This window comes from Camelus dromedarius, chromosome 4, assembly GCF_036321535.1.
Source record: "Camelus dromedarius isolate mCamDro1 chromosome 4, mCamDro1.pat, whole genome shotgun sequence".
Taxonomy (NCBI): Eukaryota; Metazoa; Chordata; class Mammalia; order Artiodactyla; family Camelidae; genus Camelus; species Camelus dromedarius.
Window position 1 is genome coordinate 98,225,529 of NC_087439.1, and position 15,021 is coordinate 98,240,549.

A 15,021-nucleotide genomic window follows, 5' to 3' on the forward strand; every position below is an offset into this window, starting at 1 on the left:
AAATGTCTCTGCCAGTTATAAAATTCTAGTTTTTGAAGTGAAAATAAAAAGTGAATAAAGGGCCGCAAATGGCAAAATATCCTTCTTTTTTGTGGGTGAGCTGTGTTCCATTCCATACACACACACACACACACACACACACACACACACACACACACACACGCTGCATCTCCATTATCTATTCAACTATTCATGTGCACGTAGGATGCTTTTCTATCTTGGCAATTATAAATAATGTTGCCGTTAATAGCAGGGTGTATGTATCTTTTTGAGTTAATTCTTATTTTGTGGTTGGCTTTATTCCTTTGATAACTATATAACATTAAAAGCTAAAGCTATAAAAGTTCTTAGAAACAATGAACAGTACATATATGTAAATTAAAAAATATATGTGCATTAAAAAAAAGATCTATCAAGCCATGAAAGACAAAGAAGAAATTAAAAGACTAATGAAAGAAGCTGGTCTGAAAAGGCTACAAACTGTACGGTCTGAACCAAATGACATTCTGGAAAAGGCACAGCCACAGAAACAGTAAAAAGACCGTGGTTTCCAGGGGTTTGGGGGGAGGGAGGGGGGATGAGTAGATGGAGCACAGGGGCTTTTTAGGGCAATGAAGTTATTCTGTGTGATGCTATCGTGGTGGCTACATGTCATTATGCAGTTGTCAAAACCCACAGAATGTACATCAAGAGTGAACCCTAATGTAAACTGTATGGACTTGGTTGATAATAATGTGCCCATGTTGGTTCATCGATTGTACCAAACATGCCACGCTGATGAGGGATGTTGAGGGTCGGGGAGTATGTATGTGTGGGTGGGGAAGGCTATGTGTGAACTCTCTGTAGTTTCTGCTCAGTTCTGTTGTGAACCTGAAACTGCTCTACAAGAATAGAATAAAGTATATTTCTGTTTAAAAAAAAGAATATAAAAATGAATACGTATATATATATATGTATGACTGGAACATTGTGCTGTACACCAGAAACTGACACATTGTAACTGACTATACCTCAGTTGGAAAAAAAAAAAAAGAAATGCCAGAGGCAGACTCTGTCCTGCTCCAGACTCTGCATTAAAGAGTACATTAAATTGCACACTCACATTTTAGAGCTTTTCTGAAAAATCAGCTAACAATTACTGAGCAATTGCAATTTGACAGGCGATTGTATATATGGATTAACTGATTCAGTCCATAAAACTGTTGTCTCCTCCATTCTACAGACAAGGAAGCCAAGGCAGAGAGAAGTTCAGGGGATTTCCTAGCTCCATGACAGGTTTTGGTACCACTATGTTGGCCTCACAAATGATTTGGGAAATGTTCCCTTCTTTTCTATTCTCTGTACAGGTTTGTGTAGGGTTGGTGGTATTTCTTCAACCGTTTAGAGGAATTCCTCAATGAAACCATCTGAACCTAGAATTTTCTTTGTGGGAAGATTTTAAATTATGAATTAAGTCCAGATTTTCTACTGCATATAGTGTTAGGTTTGGTAAACTGTGCTTCATTTAAATTTCAAATTACTGTCATAAAGCTGTTCACACCATCCTCTTATTATCTCTTAACGTTTGTAGTGTCTGTGGTGATGTCCTCTTTTTCATTCCTGATATTGCAATTTGTGTTTTCTTTTTTCTTATACTTTATTTCCAGGGGTTGATCAATTACATTTATCTCTTCAAAGAACCAACTTGTGGCTTGGTTGATTTTCTCTGATTTTTGCTTTGTTTCATTAACTTCTTTCATTTTTATTTCCATTCACCTTTGGGTTTAATTTGTTGTTCTTTTTCTAGCTTCTTGAGGTGGAGCTTAGAGCACTAATTTTCAACCTTTCATCTAAAGCTATAAATTTTCCTTGAAGTACTGCTTTACCTGCACCCCCACCATTTGATATGTCATATTTTCACTATTGTTCACTTAAAAATATTTTATGACTTCCCTTTTGATGTACTGTTTAACCCACTGATTATTCAGAAGTGTGATGTTTAATTTCCAAACACTTGGAGGCTTTCTGGTAGTTTTCCTGTTATTGAGGTTTAACTTAATTCAGAGAGGACACACTTGTATGATTTCAGTCCTTTGAAATTTATCGAGGCTTTATAGCCCACGACATTTATTTTGACTAACATTCTATGTGCACATGGGAAGAACATGTATTCTACAGCTACTGGGAGAAGTGCTGCATGTATGTGAATTAGTGCGAGCTGATTCAGCCTGTTGTTTGAACTGTGTAATGTTGACTAAAGGATAGAAAAACAGAACAGTGAGACAGAAAAGAGTCCAGAACATACATGGTCACTTGATCTCTGATGGGGACTCCTCCAATTCGGTGGAAAGATGATGGCCTTTCAGTAAGTGATGGTGGGTCTACTGGGTAGCCACGCGGGAAAAAGTGAGCTCTCACCCCCTACCACAACATTCACAAGAATTAATTTGTGATCCGTCATAGATCTGAACGTGAACACTGACACAATTAAGCTTCTAAAAGAAGACAGGAGAATATCCTAATGGAAAAACACCAACCATAAGAGAAAAGACTAATAAATCGGACTTCATTGAGAAACTCCTGTTCAGCACGCGCAGTCGCAAACCCAGAGCGGCGGAAGGTCTTGCAGCATCTTCCATACAAGGCAAGTTCAAGTCTCCGTCTACACCACCAAGCCATGTGTCAGACCAGGGACACAGTAGCCAGACCATGTAAAGAATCTCTGCAATCCGTAAGATAATTACGGGTGAGAACCCCGGTGGCTGGTGCCAGAGCTAGGTCCTCATCAGGCGGCCAGGCGGGACCTGCTCCTGCCCGTGGTTCTCCTTGGGCGCACACCGGGAACTCGCGGGGTCCTCCTCAAGCGGGGAGGCAGCGGGGAAGCTCTGGCCGCGGCTCCGCCCCGGGGGTTGCCTTTTCCTTAGAAGGCAAAGCCCCAAGCCTCGCCTCTCGCCGGCGGAGAGTTGCGCTTTGCTACCCGCAATCCCCTCGCCTCCGACGCCGCCGCCGCCGGGGCCCCCGGAGCGCCTGAGGCCCCGCGCACTCCGCGCTCCAGCCGAGCTCAGGCGTGGACTGGGCGGGCGCCGGGGCGGGGCGCGCGTCCTCGCCGGTTTGAATGGAAGGATCCAGATCCGCGGAGACGGCGGCCAGCAGATTCTGAAGCCAGCGCTCCTCCCCGGCCTCCGCGCCCGCGACATGCCGCAGGAGAGGTAAGCGGGCGGGCCGCGCCGCGGGATCGGCGAGGGGCGGAGGTGGGTGGCCCGGGATGCGGGGCCGGGCTGGGGTCCTGGCTGCGGCTGGTTGGGAGGAGCAGGTTGGGCCGTGCCCTCCGCTCACGCCTCCGCCGCCCCCGCACTCGTCTTCGAGCGCGGGCTCGGCGGCCCCAGAGCAAATTGCCATTTCCCCGCGGTCCTTCCTATCCCTGGCAGCCGGGGGGATCTTTGTGAGTGAATTCAGAATCGAAAAGAATGTGTCACCGTGCTTCTAAAGATTTGGGGCACAACAGAACGCTTACTCGCCTCAGGCCGAAGCCCTTCCCCAGAGCCGCGCCCGGCCCAGCCTCCCTGTGCGCCCCGGCCCGGCGCGCGGACGCGATCCCGGCGCACGCCGCGCCGCTTCCCCTCCCAGCGCGGCCGGCCTTCCCCTCCGCCAGCCAGGCCCGGGCGGCGGGTCGGGCGCGGCTGAGCGTGTCTGCCCGCAGGTGTGGCGCCCCCCGCCCGCGTCCCCGCCATGGAGGTGCTGCGGCGCTCCTCGGTCTTCGCCGCCGAGATCATGGACGCCTTTGACCGCTCGCCCACCGACAAGGAGCTGGTGGCCCAGGCCAAGGCGCTCGGCCGGGAGTTCGTGCACGCGCGGCTGCTGCGCGCTGGCCTCGCCTGGAGCGCGCCCGAGCGCGCCGCGCCCGCGCCCGGCGGCCGCCTGGCCGAGGTGTGCGCGGTGCTGCTGCGCCTGGGTGAGTGCGGGCATTGCTGGGCCGGGTCCCCAGGCTGCCCCTCCCGAGCTGGTCCTTGGGGCGGGGCCCGCTGCGCCTCAGGGTACAGCTGTCCCCGCAGTGGCCCGCCCACCGGGTGACCCGGCCAGCACCCGTCCCTGCAAGCCCCAAGTCTCGCCTCGGTGCAGAGAGGGGGCTGGCCCCAGGGTGCCCGGAGAAGGAGGAGCCTAGCGCGCTGTCCTTTGCTGCCTCCACTCCCTCTGTTTTCCTGGTCATCCTCACCCGCCTGCTCACCCGGCAGACCTCCCCAGATTGGCCTGCTCAGTCCGGATTCCAGGCATTCTGGCCATAAAGGATAGAAAGCTCCGAGAAGAAGAATGTTTTGGTGGCTGAACTTTCAGAGTGACCCTTGTACTCAGCTGGACAGAAAAATCCTTTGTCGGACCACGTGTCCCCATATTTGTTTTGGAAAATAGATCCTTGCAGTTACTGGCTGAAATCCTGCTTTTTTTCCCTCTTAATTTGGAGCTCTCCTAGGGCTCCCTGTGGAAATTGAGTGCCCCAGGAGAGCTGAACCCCCGCTGAAGCTGGGTAGCCAAAAATGTCACTTGAATGGCTTGTTGGGTAGACATCGGGGGTACTTGTTTCTGGGGTCACACAGCCCAGTAACTGTGTCCATCTCCTCCAAAGACCCCAGAGAGGGAGGGACCAGTCCAGCTGACTCAGTCAGTCCACTTCACCACCGTGACTGAGGCTGTACTCCCCCAATCCATCCAGTGCCATGCCCAGAGTGTGCACATGGTGGGGACTTGGTGGTATAACTGGAGCCCTTACCCGGTGGCTCCCCAGGCAGAGTGCGGGAAGAGGCTAGCCCTGGATCCTGGGCTGGAGGAAACGCCCCATGAAGGGGGATGCTTGCCTCTTCAGCCTGGCACTAGTGTCTGCTTGTCCCTGGAAGCAGGGCTGTGTAGCCCTGGCCTGCCCAGGAGTGTGTAGCCCTGGCCTGCCCGGGAGTGTGGTGGGGGAGACACACAGATGCCGTGGGGCCAGCACAGAGGGCTGCTGGCAAGGGTGGTACCCACTGACCTTGGGACAGGGGAGAGGTTTCTAGGTGTGGAGAGCAGGTGGGGCTGGGGACCAGCCAAGGGTCCAGAGTGCCTGGACTCACATGAGGTCAGGGCCCACTGCCATTTCTTCCAGTTGGGCTGTGGGGACAGCACTGGGGGAGTGTTCTAGAGGGCCCTGGAGAATATGGTTTCCTGGCCTCCTGCGAGCCCCCCTGCCTGGGACTGCTGGAGTGGGCAGGAGGGAGTCCTGCCTCCGTCCCTGCCTGCTCTGTGACACTGCCCCCACAGCTTCCACCTCCTCGTCTGAGAGCGGGGCCCTGGGTCTCTGTTGTTTGAACTTGTCTGAAGTCCTGCTTCGGGCTCTGCTTATCAGGCCGGTTGGCTTCTGTCCCCTCAGAGCTGTGACATCAGACCCTGAGAGCTCGGGATGTTTCTGGCTGGGGCTCAGGGAGCAGGGACGAGCCAAGGGCCCAAGGGCCCCCGTGCTGCTCCTCTCAGGGGGCCAGGCCTTCAAGGCCCTTCTCCAACGTCCGGCTTCACCATGGCCAGTCCCTGGGGCTCAGTGCCTGACAGACGGCTAACGGGCCTGGGAGGGAGATGGCTTGGAGCCCCAAAGTGTTCTCATTCATGTCGTCTGTTGTATCCGCCCTTGCAGCTGCTCAGCATGACCCCCACCTGACCCTGCCCCAACATACCCCAACCCCTCCTCAGCACAGACACCCAGCTCCCAGGGCAGCCACAAACAGGAAGAAGCCCAGGTCGAGTCCCCACGGTCAGTCTCTTGGGGCCAGTCCCCAGGAGCCCCTGGGGTCTATGCGTGGGAAGCCCTGGGAATTTTCAGGCCTCCTCCCGCATCACTCCGCCAGCCTTGCCTCAATTCTGCCCTGGTTCCAGGTCTTAATTAGATGGAGTGCAGCTGGCCCCAGGGGCGCCTCAGCACCCTTATTGCGGGACCTCCAGGCGGTGGCGTTTCCCTGTTTGCTTTGGCTGGAGAAGCGACTGGGCTGGGGGACTCCCAGTCCTGGGCATGTGGGACTCCGGGCACAGCACTGCCAGGGCAGTGAGTGCGCGCACAGATGGGGCCCCTGAGAGGGCCTCCCTCTGCTGAGTGTGGCTGCCCCCTTGGATGCCCCTGCTTGGCACCTGGAACCCAGGTTTGTCCCTGGGTGGTGCCGGTGGCCCAGGGCAGGGGCTCCACTTCCTGGCTCACCGAGTGTTGCTGGGTCCTGGGCGAGGACACCCCTCTGAGGCAGTGGTGGCTGGGCGACCCGCCTGTGTGGGGTCGCCGGTGTGGTCCCTGCCCATGCTGGGCTCTGGCCTCTTGCCGTCAGACTGCCGCCTGCCCGCCTGGGCAGCTTGCTGTGGGCTGTGAGTCACCGATCAGGCATGGCCTGGGATTCCCGCCCCACCGGCCCAGCCGGCTCTGCCCAGAGTGGGAGGGGGAGGCGTGGCTGGCTTGTCAGAAGGGGCAGGCCCCAGAGGCAGGTCTGGGGGTGCCCACTGTACCTCCCTGGTCTTGTCCCCAGGGGCCGTGGGCGGGGTGTCAAGTGGGGTGGGTGGTGTGTTGGTGGGGGAGGTCAGGGATCATGGCGGCTCAGCAGGGGGGGAGGTCAGCTGTGACCACGGGCCGAGCGGTGGGCTGCTCCTTGCCTGTGTGACCACAGCTGGTCTTCCCATGTGTCCACACAGCGGATGAGCTGGAGCTGATCCGGCCCAGCATCTACCGCAACGTGGCCCGCCAGCTGAACATCTCCCTGCAGTCCGAGACCGTAGTGACTGACGCCTTCCTGGCTGTGGCGGCCCAGATCTTCTCTGCAGGTAGGCCTGCACGTCCATGCCAAGGTGCCCACAGCGCCGACTGGCCCACGGTCTGTGGGTCAGGGCAGGGCTGCAGCACTGGGTGGGCTCACAGGGGAGCCGCCCAGCGCCGACACATGCTTTCCTGCTGCGTAACAAACCAGCCCCAAACTGCAACTCAGACGGTGATGGATGGTCCCTCCCCTGGTCTGAGACCGTGGGCCCGCTGGGCAGCTGGCATGGGGCCTCTCGTGCAGTTCTGGTCAGGCATTAGCTGGGGCTGGAGGAACCTGAGGTCCTGGCTGGGCTGCACGTCGCAGGCTGCCGATTTGTCCCAGCTGTTGGCTGCACTGGGGCCGAGCTGTCCTGCACGCATCCTCACGTGGCCTCCGAGGCTTGGGCTTCTCTCACAGCGTGGTTCCAGGTCCCAAGCAGCGCAGGTAGGTGCTGCCCAGCTCTTATGACTTGAGAAGTCACAGTGTCACTGCCAAATTCTGTTGGTCAGAGGCAAGTCACAGAACAGCCCCATGTGGGTGAGAGGGAGGCCCTGGAGTGTGAGTCCCGGTGGAGTGGCTCACTGGGACGTCACTGGGAATAGCGACACACCTGTTTCACCTGTGAATCTCCAGAGCCTCCGTCTGTGCCCCAGGAGCAGGTGATGTCTGCTCCCGCTGCTTCCTGTCTGCATATGTGCCTCCAGGCTCAGGGAGGCATTAGGAGGCACCCCCCACGAAGCCCCTCCCGTTCCCTGGGCTCACCTGCCCACCTGTGACCCCCTGCCCTGTTCTGGCGCCCCATGCTCGGCGAGCCGCCTCATTCCCGCGACCTGGTCCGTAGCAGATGCCAGGCCCTGCCAGCCATCCAGGTGACCCTGGCCCCACCCCTGTGCAGATAGAGTGCAGCAGCTTGTCTATCTGCCGGTCCCACAGGTGGCTTCCCGGCACCACACGGTGCTGCTCTGGCCCGGGGACCTTGTGACGCCCAGTCCTAGCCCTCTGGAAGGGGGCTTGGGGGCCCTAGAGCCAGCCCAGCTGGTGTGGGGGTAGGAGTGGCCATGTGGCATCGAGTGTGGGGAGGGCCACCAGGAGGAGGAGAGGCCCCAGGCAGCAGGGAAGCCTCGAGCCCCTGCCTGTGAGGCGGCTCTGTTCTGTCCCTGACCAGCAGTGTGACTCCAGCACAGCCCTCGCCTCTCCTCATCTGTGGGACGGTTGGGACAGCAGCAGGGCAGGGCTTTGGAGCAGAGGATCCTGGGGGGAGCCCCAGTCCCCGTCACCTGAAAACAGTCCATGCCCTGGGGGGGCCGTCCCCCTGCCGTCCCCTGCAGAAGAAAGGATGCTCAGTGGAGTGGCTGCCACACCCCCAGCCCCTCTGACCCCTCCTCTGTATGATCTCCAGGGTCTTCTCCCAAGGAGGCTCCTCCGACCCCTGGTGGGCAGGCCAGACAACTGGGGGCCGAGCAGGGCCTGGCAAGCTAGGCCTCCCTTGGTTGTGGCCAGTGTGGAGGGGGCACGGGACCACTGGATGCAGAGTCCCCTCCTCCCGGGTAGCCCCGGGTCAGCACTGACCTCCTGTCAGCAGTCAGCATGGCCAGGACGTCCCAGGGGAGGGCCCGGGTGGGCTCTGGGTGGGCCTGACAGTCCTGACGTGGGCCTGGGGGTGGGGGGTGGCGGTGGGGAGCAGCCCTCGCGGTGACTCAGGCAGGGCCAGTGGAGGAGGCAGCGAGGGGGTGGGGCCCAGGAAGGAAGCAGGGCACAGCGGGCGTCCAGGGCTGACAGCTGCCCTCAGGCCTCCCTGGGCTCCTGGTCCCGGCCTGACGCCGGCGCGTGGGTGGCCGCCCGTGTCTGTCTCCGGGCTGTCAGGCTGGTGGCTGGTTTACAAGATGAGGCCTGGCTTTAAAAGGAAGGGTCACCTCTGAGAATGCAGCTTGGCCCTGCTGGTGGTTGGGACTGAATGGGGAGGGGGGCCGGGCTCCAGGGTGGTGGCGGGTGTGTGGAGAGGGGACAGGGGACAGGCGGGGAGGAGGGGGTGGGTCAAAGCACCCACCCTTGCCTGCCCAGCCCTCTCAGTGCGGGGATGGGCCTGAGAGGTGCCCAGGAGGGCTCTGGGTTCTGGGAGGACAGGGCAGGGCCTGGGAGGGAGAGGAGGGAAGGGGCAGGAAGGAGCGTGTGGCCGCCATGAATGGGCACAGGCTGCTCGGTTCTTTCACTTGTAAAGAGGTCGGTTTAAATCTCTGGAGCAGGACGTGCCCCTCCATGTTCAAGCACCCCTACCCCCCAGCACTGTCACCCTTTTCTTGGGCCAGCCTCCACACCCCCACCTGCCCTGGTGTGGGCTGTGTGACCTGCATATGGTTTCTTAACCTCTCTGGACCTCGGAGCCCCTGGGAAAGGGAGTAGGAGCACGCTCCACGGAGCAGAGTGTTGCGGGTCCACTCGCTTCTGCTGCTAACTGGCCCTCAGACCGCCCCACTTGGCCAGCATGGGGCTGCCCCTCCCACCCTCCTGCTTATTGCCCGCTGAGGTCTCCTTGTCCATCCCAGCCTCAGTGTCCACGGACCCTCTATCCACAAGGCGAGCTCCCGCCATCAGATGCTTGCAGGCCCCAACCCTCCACCCGTGGCCTCTCCCAAGCAGCTGGACCTCACACATTCTGACCCCCAGGCTGGACCTCCCCCCCTTCCTCCTGGCAGCTCCCTCACCTGCCCTGGCTGTGGCTGCATCTTCGCTGAAGGGGTGTCTCACTTCCCTTCAGTGGAAAAACTGAGAGTTGGCAAGTGTTTCTATTTTTTCCTTCTTATGACAAGAATAAAACATTTTATCACTTAAAGATCAGAAAATACGCAAGATAAAGTAATCTTAGAAATCAGTGCTAAAAAGACAGCTTCATTTAAACATGAGTGAAGGCTCCGAATAGACGTTTATTCAAGGAAGAAGTCTAGATGGGCGGTAAGTGCGTGGGAAGCACTCAGCACCTCAGTCACCAGGGAGACGCGCATCGGACCCCACCAGGACCCCGCCTCACACCCACGGGACAGCTGGAGCCCGGAAGCCAGAGAGCCCCAAGTGTGGGTGAGGTGCAGCTGCGGTGGAAGACGGTCTGTCAGTTTCTCTAGTGGTTTGACCTGATGCAGCCACCACGTGACCCTGCAGGTCCGCTCCTCAGTCTTGCCCATGGAGAGTGAAGCCAGGTGTCCGCACGAGGACTTGGACGCGAACGTTCGGAGCAGTGCATCTGTACCAGCCGAAGGGCCACACCCCATGTGTCATCACCTGATGGATGGATAAGCAAAACATGGTCCACCCACGTGATGGTATGTGACTCAGCGGCAGGAAGGAGTGAGGTGCCCACAGACCCAACAACGTGGAGGAACCTTGAAACCATTCTGCTCAGAGAAAGGAGTCAGACACACAATGGGGCGTGTTGTGTGAGTCTGCTGGTATGAAACATCCAGAACAGGCACCTCCAGGGAGACAGTAGATCAGAGGTTTCTAGGGGCCAGGAGATAGGGGCCTGATGCTCCCGGGGACAGGGACTCAGGGGTATGGAAATATCCTGAAATTCGACAGTGGAGATGGTTCAACGTTGTCAATATGCTAAAAAGGTCGGATGTCACGTTTTAAAAGGATGAATTTATGGTAGTAAGATTGTATCTCCAGAAAAAGTAAAGAAAACATGAAGAGCTCAAAGAAAACAGGACACCGCCCCTGGAGACCACCCTGCGGGCAGCCTCCTGACCAGTGCTTGTGGCGGGCACACGTCCCCTCGGGCGACAGCCAGCCTCTCTCTGCAGATCCCATGGCGGGTGATCTGGACATCATTTCCTTGTCCCACCCTCCTCTGCAGACCCTTCACCTCTGGTGGTGCTGGGTGCCTGCTGGGTGCCTGCTGGGTGCCAAGGGCCCTGCCGTGGGCAGAACAGAGCCCACCACCAGGCAGGTGCTGGGAGCAGCTGGTAAACGGGGAGTGTGGTGTGACATCCTTGTGCCTTGGGTGGCACTTGGAGGGAGGACCTTGAACCACCCCGGGGGTGGGCGAGCACCACAGGCAGCCGTGGGGCTGGAATAGCGTGCTCGAGGCTGGGAGCGGGGGAAGGAAAGGGGCCTGCTCGGGCGGGATCTCAGTCTTGGATTCATTTTAGAAGACGGGAAGTGACTGTAACAGGAGGGGTTTAAGCAGGGGAGTGACATGGCCTGATTTATGGGGTGTTAAACTTTCTTTTCATTGCAGTGAAGTTCACATAACATACAGTTAGCATTTTTCTTACATTTTTACTGAAGATTTGATCTACAGTGTTAGTGTCTGGTGTACACAGTCAGCATTTTCCACCGAACACTTTGGTGGCAGTGGTGCACGCAGTGCCACGCAGCCTCCACTTCTCTGTCTCCCGGAAGAACTCAGAGCACCCGCCATCACGCCACCGTCACGCGTCCACGCCCCAGCCCCCGGCCTCAGCCCTCCCTGGTCTCTTTCTGTCTCCATGGGCCTGACGGTTCCGGACATTTGGTCTGAATGGACCTGCACAGCACGTGGCCTTTGGAGCCACTGCTTTTACCGAACGTGACATTTCCGAGGTTCACCCAGGTCAGCCGGTGTCAGCGTGGCCTTCCTCCTTGATGCCATTGTGCGGTCAGACCACGTTTTGCTTTTTCATTCACTGTGTCTTTTGTCATTTCCACCTTCGCTGACTGTGAACAGGGCTGCCGTGAATGTTGGTGAACAGGCATTTCTTCGTGCCGACTTGTGCTCTTGTAACAGGTGGTCCAGCTGCGGCTTGGAGGTGGGCTGGGAGCACACTTGATCTGGAAGGTGCCGCTTCCCGCGGGCGCCGTCGCTGGCCTGCGTGTGTTCAGTCCTTCCACAGATGCTGCCGAGTGCCCGCCAGCCCTTCCCCGTCAGTCACCGGGTTGCAGGGCTGCCTGGGTCCCCGCTGTGTGACTGGATTTTTAACCTGATAGGCTGCAGTTTTTACATCTCCCTTAACTTGCACTTCTCTGGGTGTGAGTGAGGGTGAGCCCTTTTCACTCGTCTAGTGTATCATTTGTACCTTTGTTTTGTGAGTGGGCTGTTCATGTTCTGTGTTTACCTGAGAGGTCTCTCTTTTTCTCTTTGATTTACGAGATCTCTTTCTCTGCTAGGGAAGCGCTCTTCCCCAGGTGGCCTGTCGTCCCGGGCCGGCTCCGTCTCAGCTCTGCCTCTCAGTGGCTTAGTGGTTGGGGAGGTCGCTCCTCCTAGGGCCTCAGCCTCTTTATATGGAAAACACCCTGCCGTCCCTACGGGCCATCAGGGGACAACAAGCCAGGGCAGGTGCACCGTGACACCACCTCCTGTTTATCGCACCCGGCATCAGCCCCCCTCGACCTCCTATTCCCTGTTTGCCTTTCTGTTCCACCACTTCCTCCAGTGGACGGTGGGCTGGGCAGGGTCATCACTAGGCTCTGGCACGGGTGTGCAGGTGCAGAGGCATACAGGTGTGCAGGTGTGGAGTGGAGGCTCAGGAAATCTTCGCCTGAGAACCTCCTGTGAGGGTGGGCAGCAAGCTGATGGAGCATCTCTTCTGGTGGGGAGCTGTGGCTGTGGGTGGGGCTGGCCCCCTGAGTGCCGACCCCAGTCATCAGTGAGATGGCTGCACATGACCCCGCGGGCTGGACTTGAGCTGTGCTTTGGTGGCCTTCTGCTGACCGGCGTCCATCTCCCCCTGCAGGCATCACGTGGGGCAAGGTGGTGTCCCTGTACTCCGTGGCCGCGGGGCTGGCTGTGGACTGCGTGCGGCAGGCCCAGCCTGCCATGGTCCACGCCCTCGTCGACTGCCTCGGGGAGTTCGTGCGCAAGACCCTGGCCACCTGGCTGCGGAGGCGCGGCGGATGGGTGAGGGGGGAGGGGTGCAAGGGTGCCAGGAAGGCGGGCAATAGTCGAACACCGAGCGCTGGCAGCGATGGGGTGGTGGGGTTGGAGGAGGGGAACAAGGACACCAGGAGAGGGACGAGGCCAGGGGTCCTTGCAGACAAGCTGCAGGGTGGACCTGTTCCCTGCAGCCCCTCAGGCCCTGACTCCACAGCTAAAACCCGCTGCCCCAGAGCCCCTGCAGGGTTGCTGTCACAGTCACGCACCACGCTGCCTCCTTGCCCACAATCGTGTGCCCGGCCCCGGGCGTGGAGGCCACAGGAGAGCTGTTTTCTCCTCTGTAAAGTGGCTGGTGGGCGAAGGCGTGTGGCCCCACTGACCAGGGCGACAGCTCAGCCCTCTGCTGAGGTCGCAGCCATGGGTGGAGGTCAGTGGGCCACTGGGCTGCAGTCTCAGCTGAAGGCAGCCCTGGGCAGGGAGGGTGCTGTTTCCTGGATGACTCACGTGGCTGTGGGCAACCCTCCGTCCCACCCTGCCTTCCTGTCCTGGAGCCCAGCTGGGGCTGGGCACAGGGATGCTCGACACCTTGGCCAAAGGTTGGGCTGCAGGGGTAATGTGTCATGTCTTAGGACTAGAAAGAAATAAGGAAGAAAGGAGCGGCCATGCACTGGGCTTCTGGAAAGCTCAGTTCCTGCTCCTGTGCTGAGGGATTTATCCTTTCCTGCCACCCAGGCTGCACAGTGCCCGCAGCAGGACACCAGGGTGTTTGCAGCCCCTGAGAGCAGAGGGCAGTCAGCAGGTGGCTGAGCTGGAGACACTGGAGTCCTGTCCTGGGGGCCAGAGGGCTCCCTCCTGCTCAGGAGTGTCCTGCCTGCTGGCCCGGCCAGCTCCCTCCCTCCCTCCCACAACTGAGTCTCCTGCTGGGTCTGGTCCCAAGCTGGGTGGAGCCTTCCGTCCAGACTGGACCACACGCTTTCCCTAAATGGCCTCGCGCATTCCCTGAACTGACCCAGCTGACACCCGGGCAGGGCGCTCCACTCTCTGACCGACCCCTCTTCCCTCTCAGACGGACGTCCTCAAGTGCGTGGTCAGCACCGACCCCGGCCTCCGCTCTCACTGGCTTGTGGCCGTGCTCTGCAGCTGTGGCCGCTTCCTGAAGGCTGCCTTCTTCATGCTGCTGCCGGAGAGATGAGCTGCTGTCTTGGGCAGAGGATGCCACCCGGCCCCCCAACCCCAGAGGCCCTTGGCCCCCGAAAGCATCGTTCTCCACCCCCTCCCAGCCAGGAAGACCCTCGGAGCCCTGCGTCAAAGCTGGAGGCCCTGCCCTGAGCCCCTCTTCCACAGACCCAGGCCCTCCGGAAGGGGGACTGGGAGGGGGGCTTCCCTGGGCCTGGAGCTGGGCTTCAGTGCCAACAGGGGGCCGCTCCCCACTGCTCCCCTCTTGCAACCCCAGCTTGTCCCCTTCTTTCTAGAGCCGGAAAGTCAGGGTCACCTCCCAGGCCCCAGAGGAAAGCAGCCAGGAACAGGAAGCTCTCGCTCGATGCCGGGGTCCCGTCCGTGTAGGGACCACATCAGGACATGAGCCGGCCTCGGTCCTCATGGGCATGGGGCCCTGGACACTTGGCCTGAAGGTGACTCTGGTGCTGCCAAGGCTGGAGGAGCGGGGGGGGGGTCTTCCTGACCCCACGAACAGAGCAGCAGAAGGCTCATGTGGTGTTTGCTGCATCCACTTTTGGAGTGAGTGCATCTCCACCCATGGCAGGGCCCTCGTGGGGCAGGGACCCGGGTGGGGGGCTCCAGGCCGCACACCTGACCGATGAATACCAGCATCCATGAACAAGGTGGACGGTGTGTGTGTGTGTTCGGTCCCAATAAAGTTTCATGGCAAACGGAGAGCAACCCTGTCTGCTTTCCTTGCGCCTGTCCTCCTAGGACACCAGGGACCGGACAGAGGGCAGAGGATTAACGTGATGAAACACGGAGCAGAGCCCCCCAGGGTCCTCCCTGACTGGGGCTGCCTTGTGCTTCCCTGGGCCGCAGTGGGGCACTCACGCATGCGCATGCACACGCTCCCACACGCGCAAGTGTGCTGCCACGCTGCCACACGCATGCACACACTCACGCACACGGGCAGCCCTGCTCTCCATGATCCTCAGTCATTCCTCCGCCCTCAGGTCCACCGCAGGGCGGGCCAGGACCTGGCCTCCCTGCCCCATTTGCCTTTCTGTAGGACCCAGGGTGACCAGAATGTGCTAAGGCCCTGGCTGCCTTCCCATCCGGCCCCCTGGTGCGGAGTCCCCAGCGCAAGGCCTCTGTGCACCAGGTGCGGCGGCCCTCCCCTCGCCCCATGGCCCGCCTCCCGCCCCGGCACCCCCACAGGGGCCCTGTCCTCGGCTTCCTCCTCGA

At 58.9% G+C, this 15,021-nt stretch overlaps 1 protein-coding gene across 2 annotated transcripts; it reads left to right on the top strand.

Annotated features, from left to right (window-relative positions):
* The first annotated feature begins 2,589 nt into the window (after nucleotides 1-2,589).
* On the top strand, nucleotides 2,590-14,508 carry BOK (BCL2 family apoptosis regulator BOK). Of its 2 annotated transcripts, XM_031452637.2 has the most exons (5): nucleotides 2,591-3,188; nucleotides 3,680-3,931; nucleotides 6,667-6,795; nucleotides 12,476-12,639; nucleotides 13,682-13,942. In XM_031452637.2, exons 2-5 carry the CDS (start codon nucleotides 3,709-3,711, stop codon nucleotides 13,805-13,807), a joined length of 642 nt encoding a protein of 213 aa, XP_031308497.2. In that variant the 5' UTR covers nucleotides 2,591-3,188; nucleotides 3,680-3,708; the 3' UTR covers nucleotides 13,808-13,942. The 2 variants fall into 2 exon arrangements, with proteins under 2 accessions (XP_064341452.1, XP_031308497.2); XM_064485382.1 differs by lacking the exon at nucleotides 12,476-12,639 and having other exon boundaries at nucleotides 2,590-3,188; nucleotides 13,682-14,508.
* Nucleotides 14,509-15,021: the final 513 nt, after the last annotated feature.

Excerpts from the sequence above, each read along its gene's own strand:
- BOK (XM_031452637.2), top strand. The coding sequence starts at position 3,709 with ATGGAGGTGCTGCGGCGCTCCTCGGTCTTCGCCGCCGAGATCATGGAC. Across the intron at positions 3,932-6,666 it reads CGCGGTGCTGCTGCGCCTGG|CGGATGAGCTGGAGCTGATC; the intron begins GTGAGTGCGGGC and ends GTGTCCACACAG. Across the intron at positions 12,640-13,681 it reads TGCGGAGGCGCGGCGGATGG|ACGGACGTCCTCAAGTGCGT; the intron begins GTGAGGGGGGAG and ends CTTCCCTCTCAG.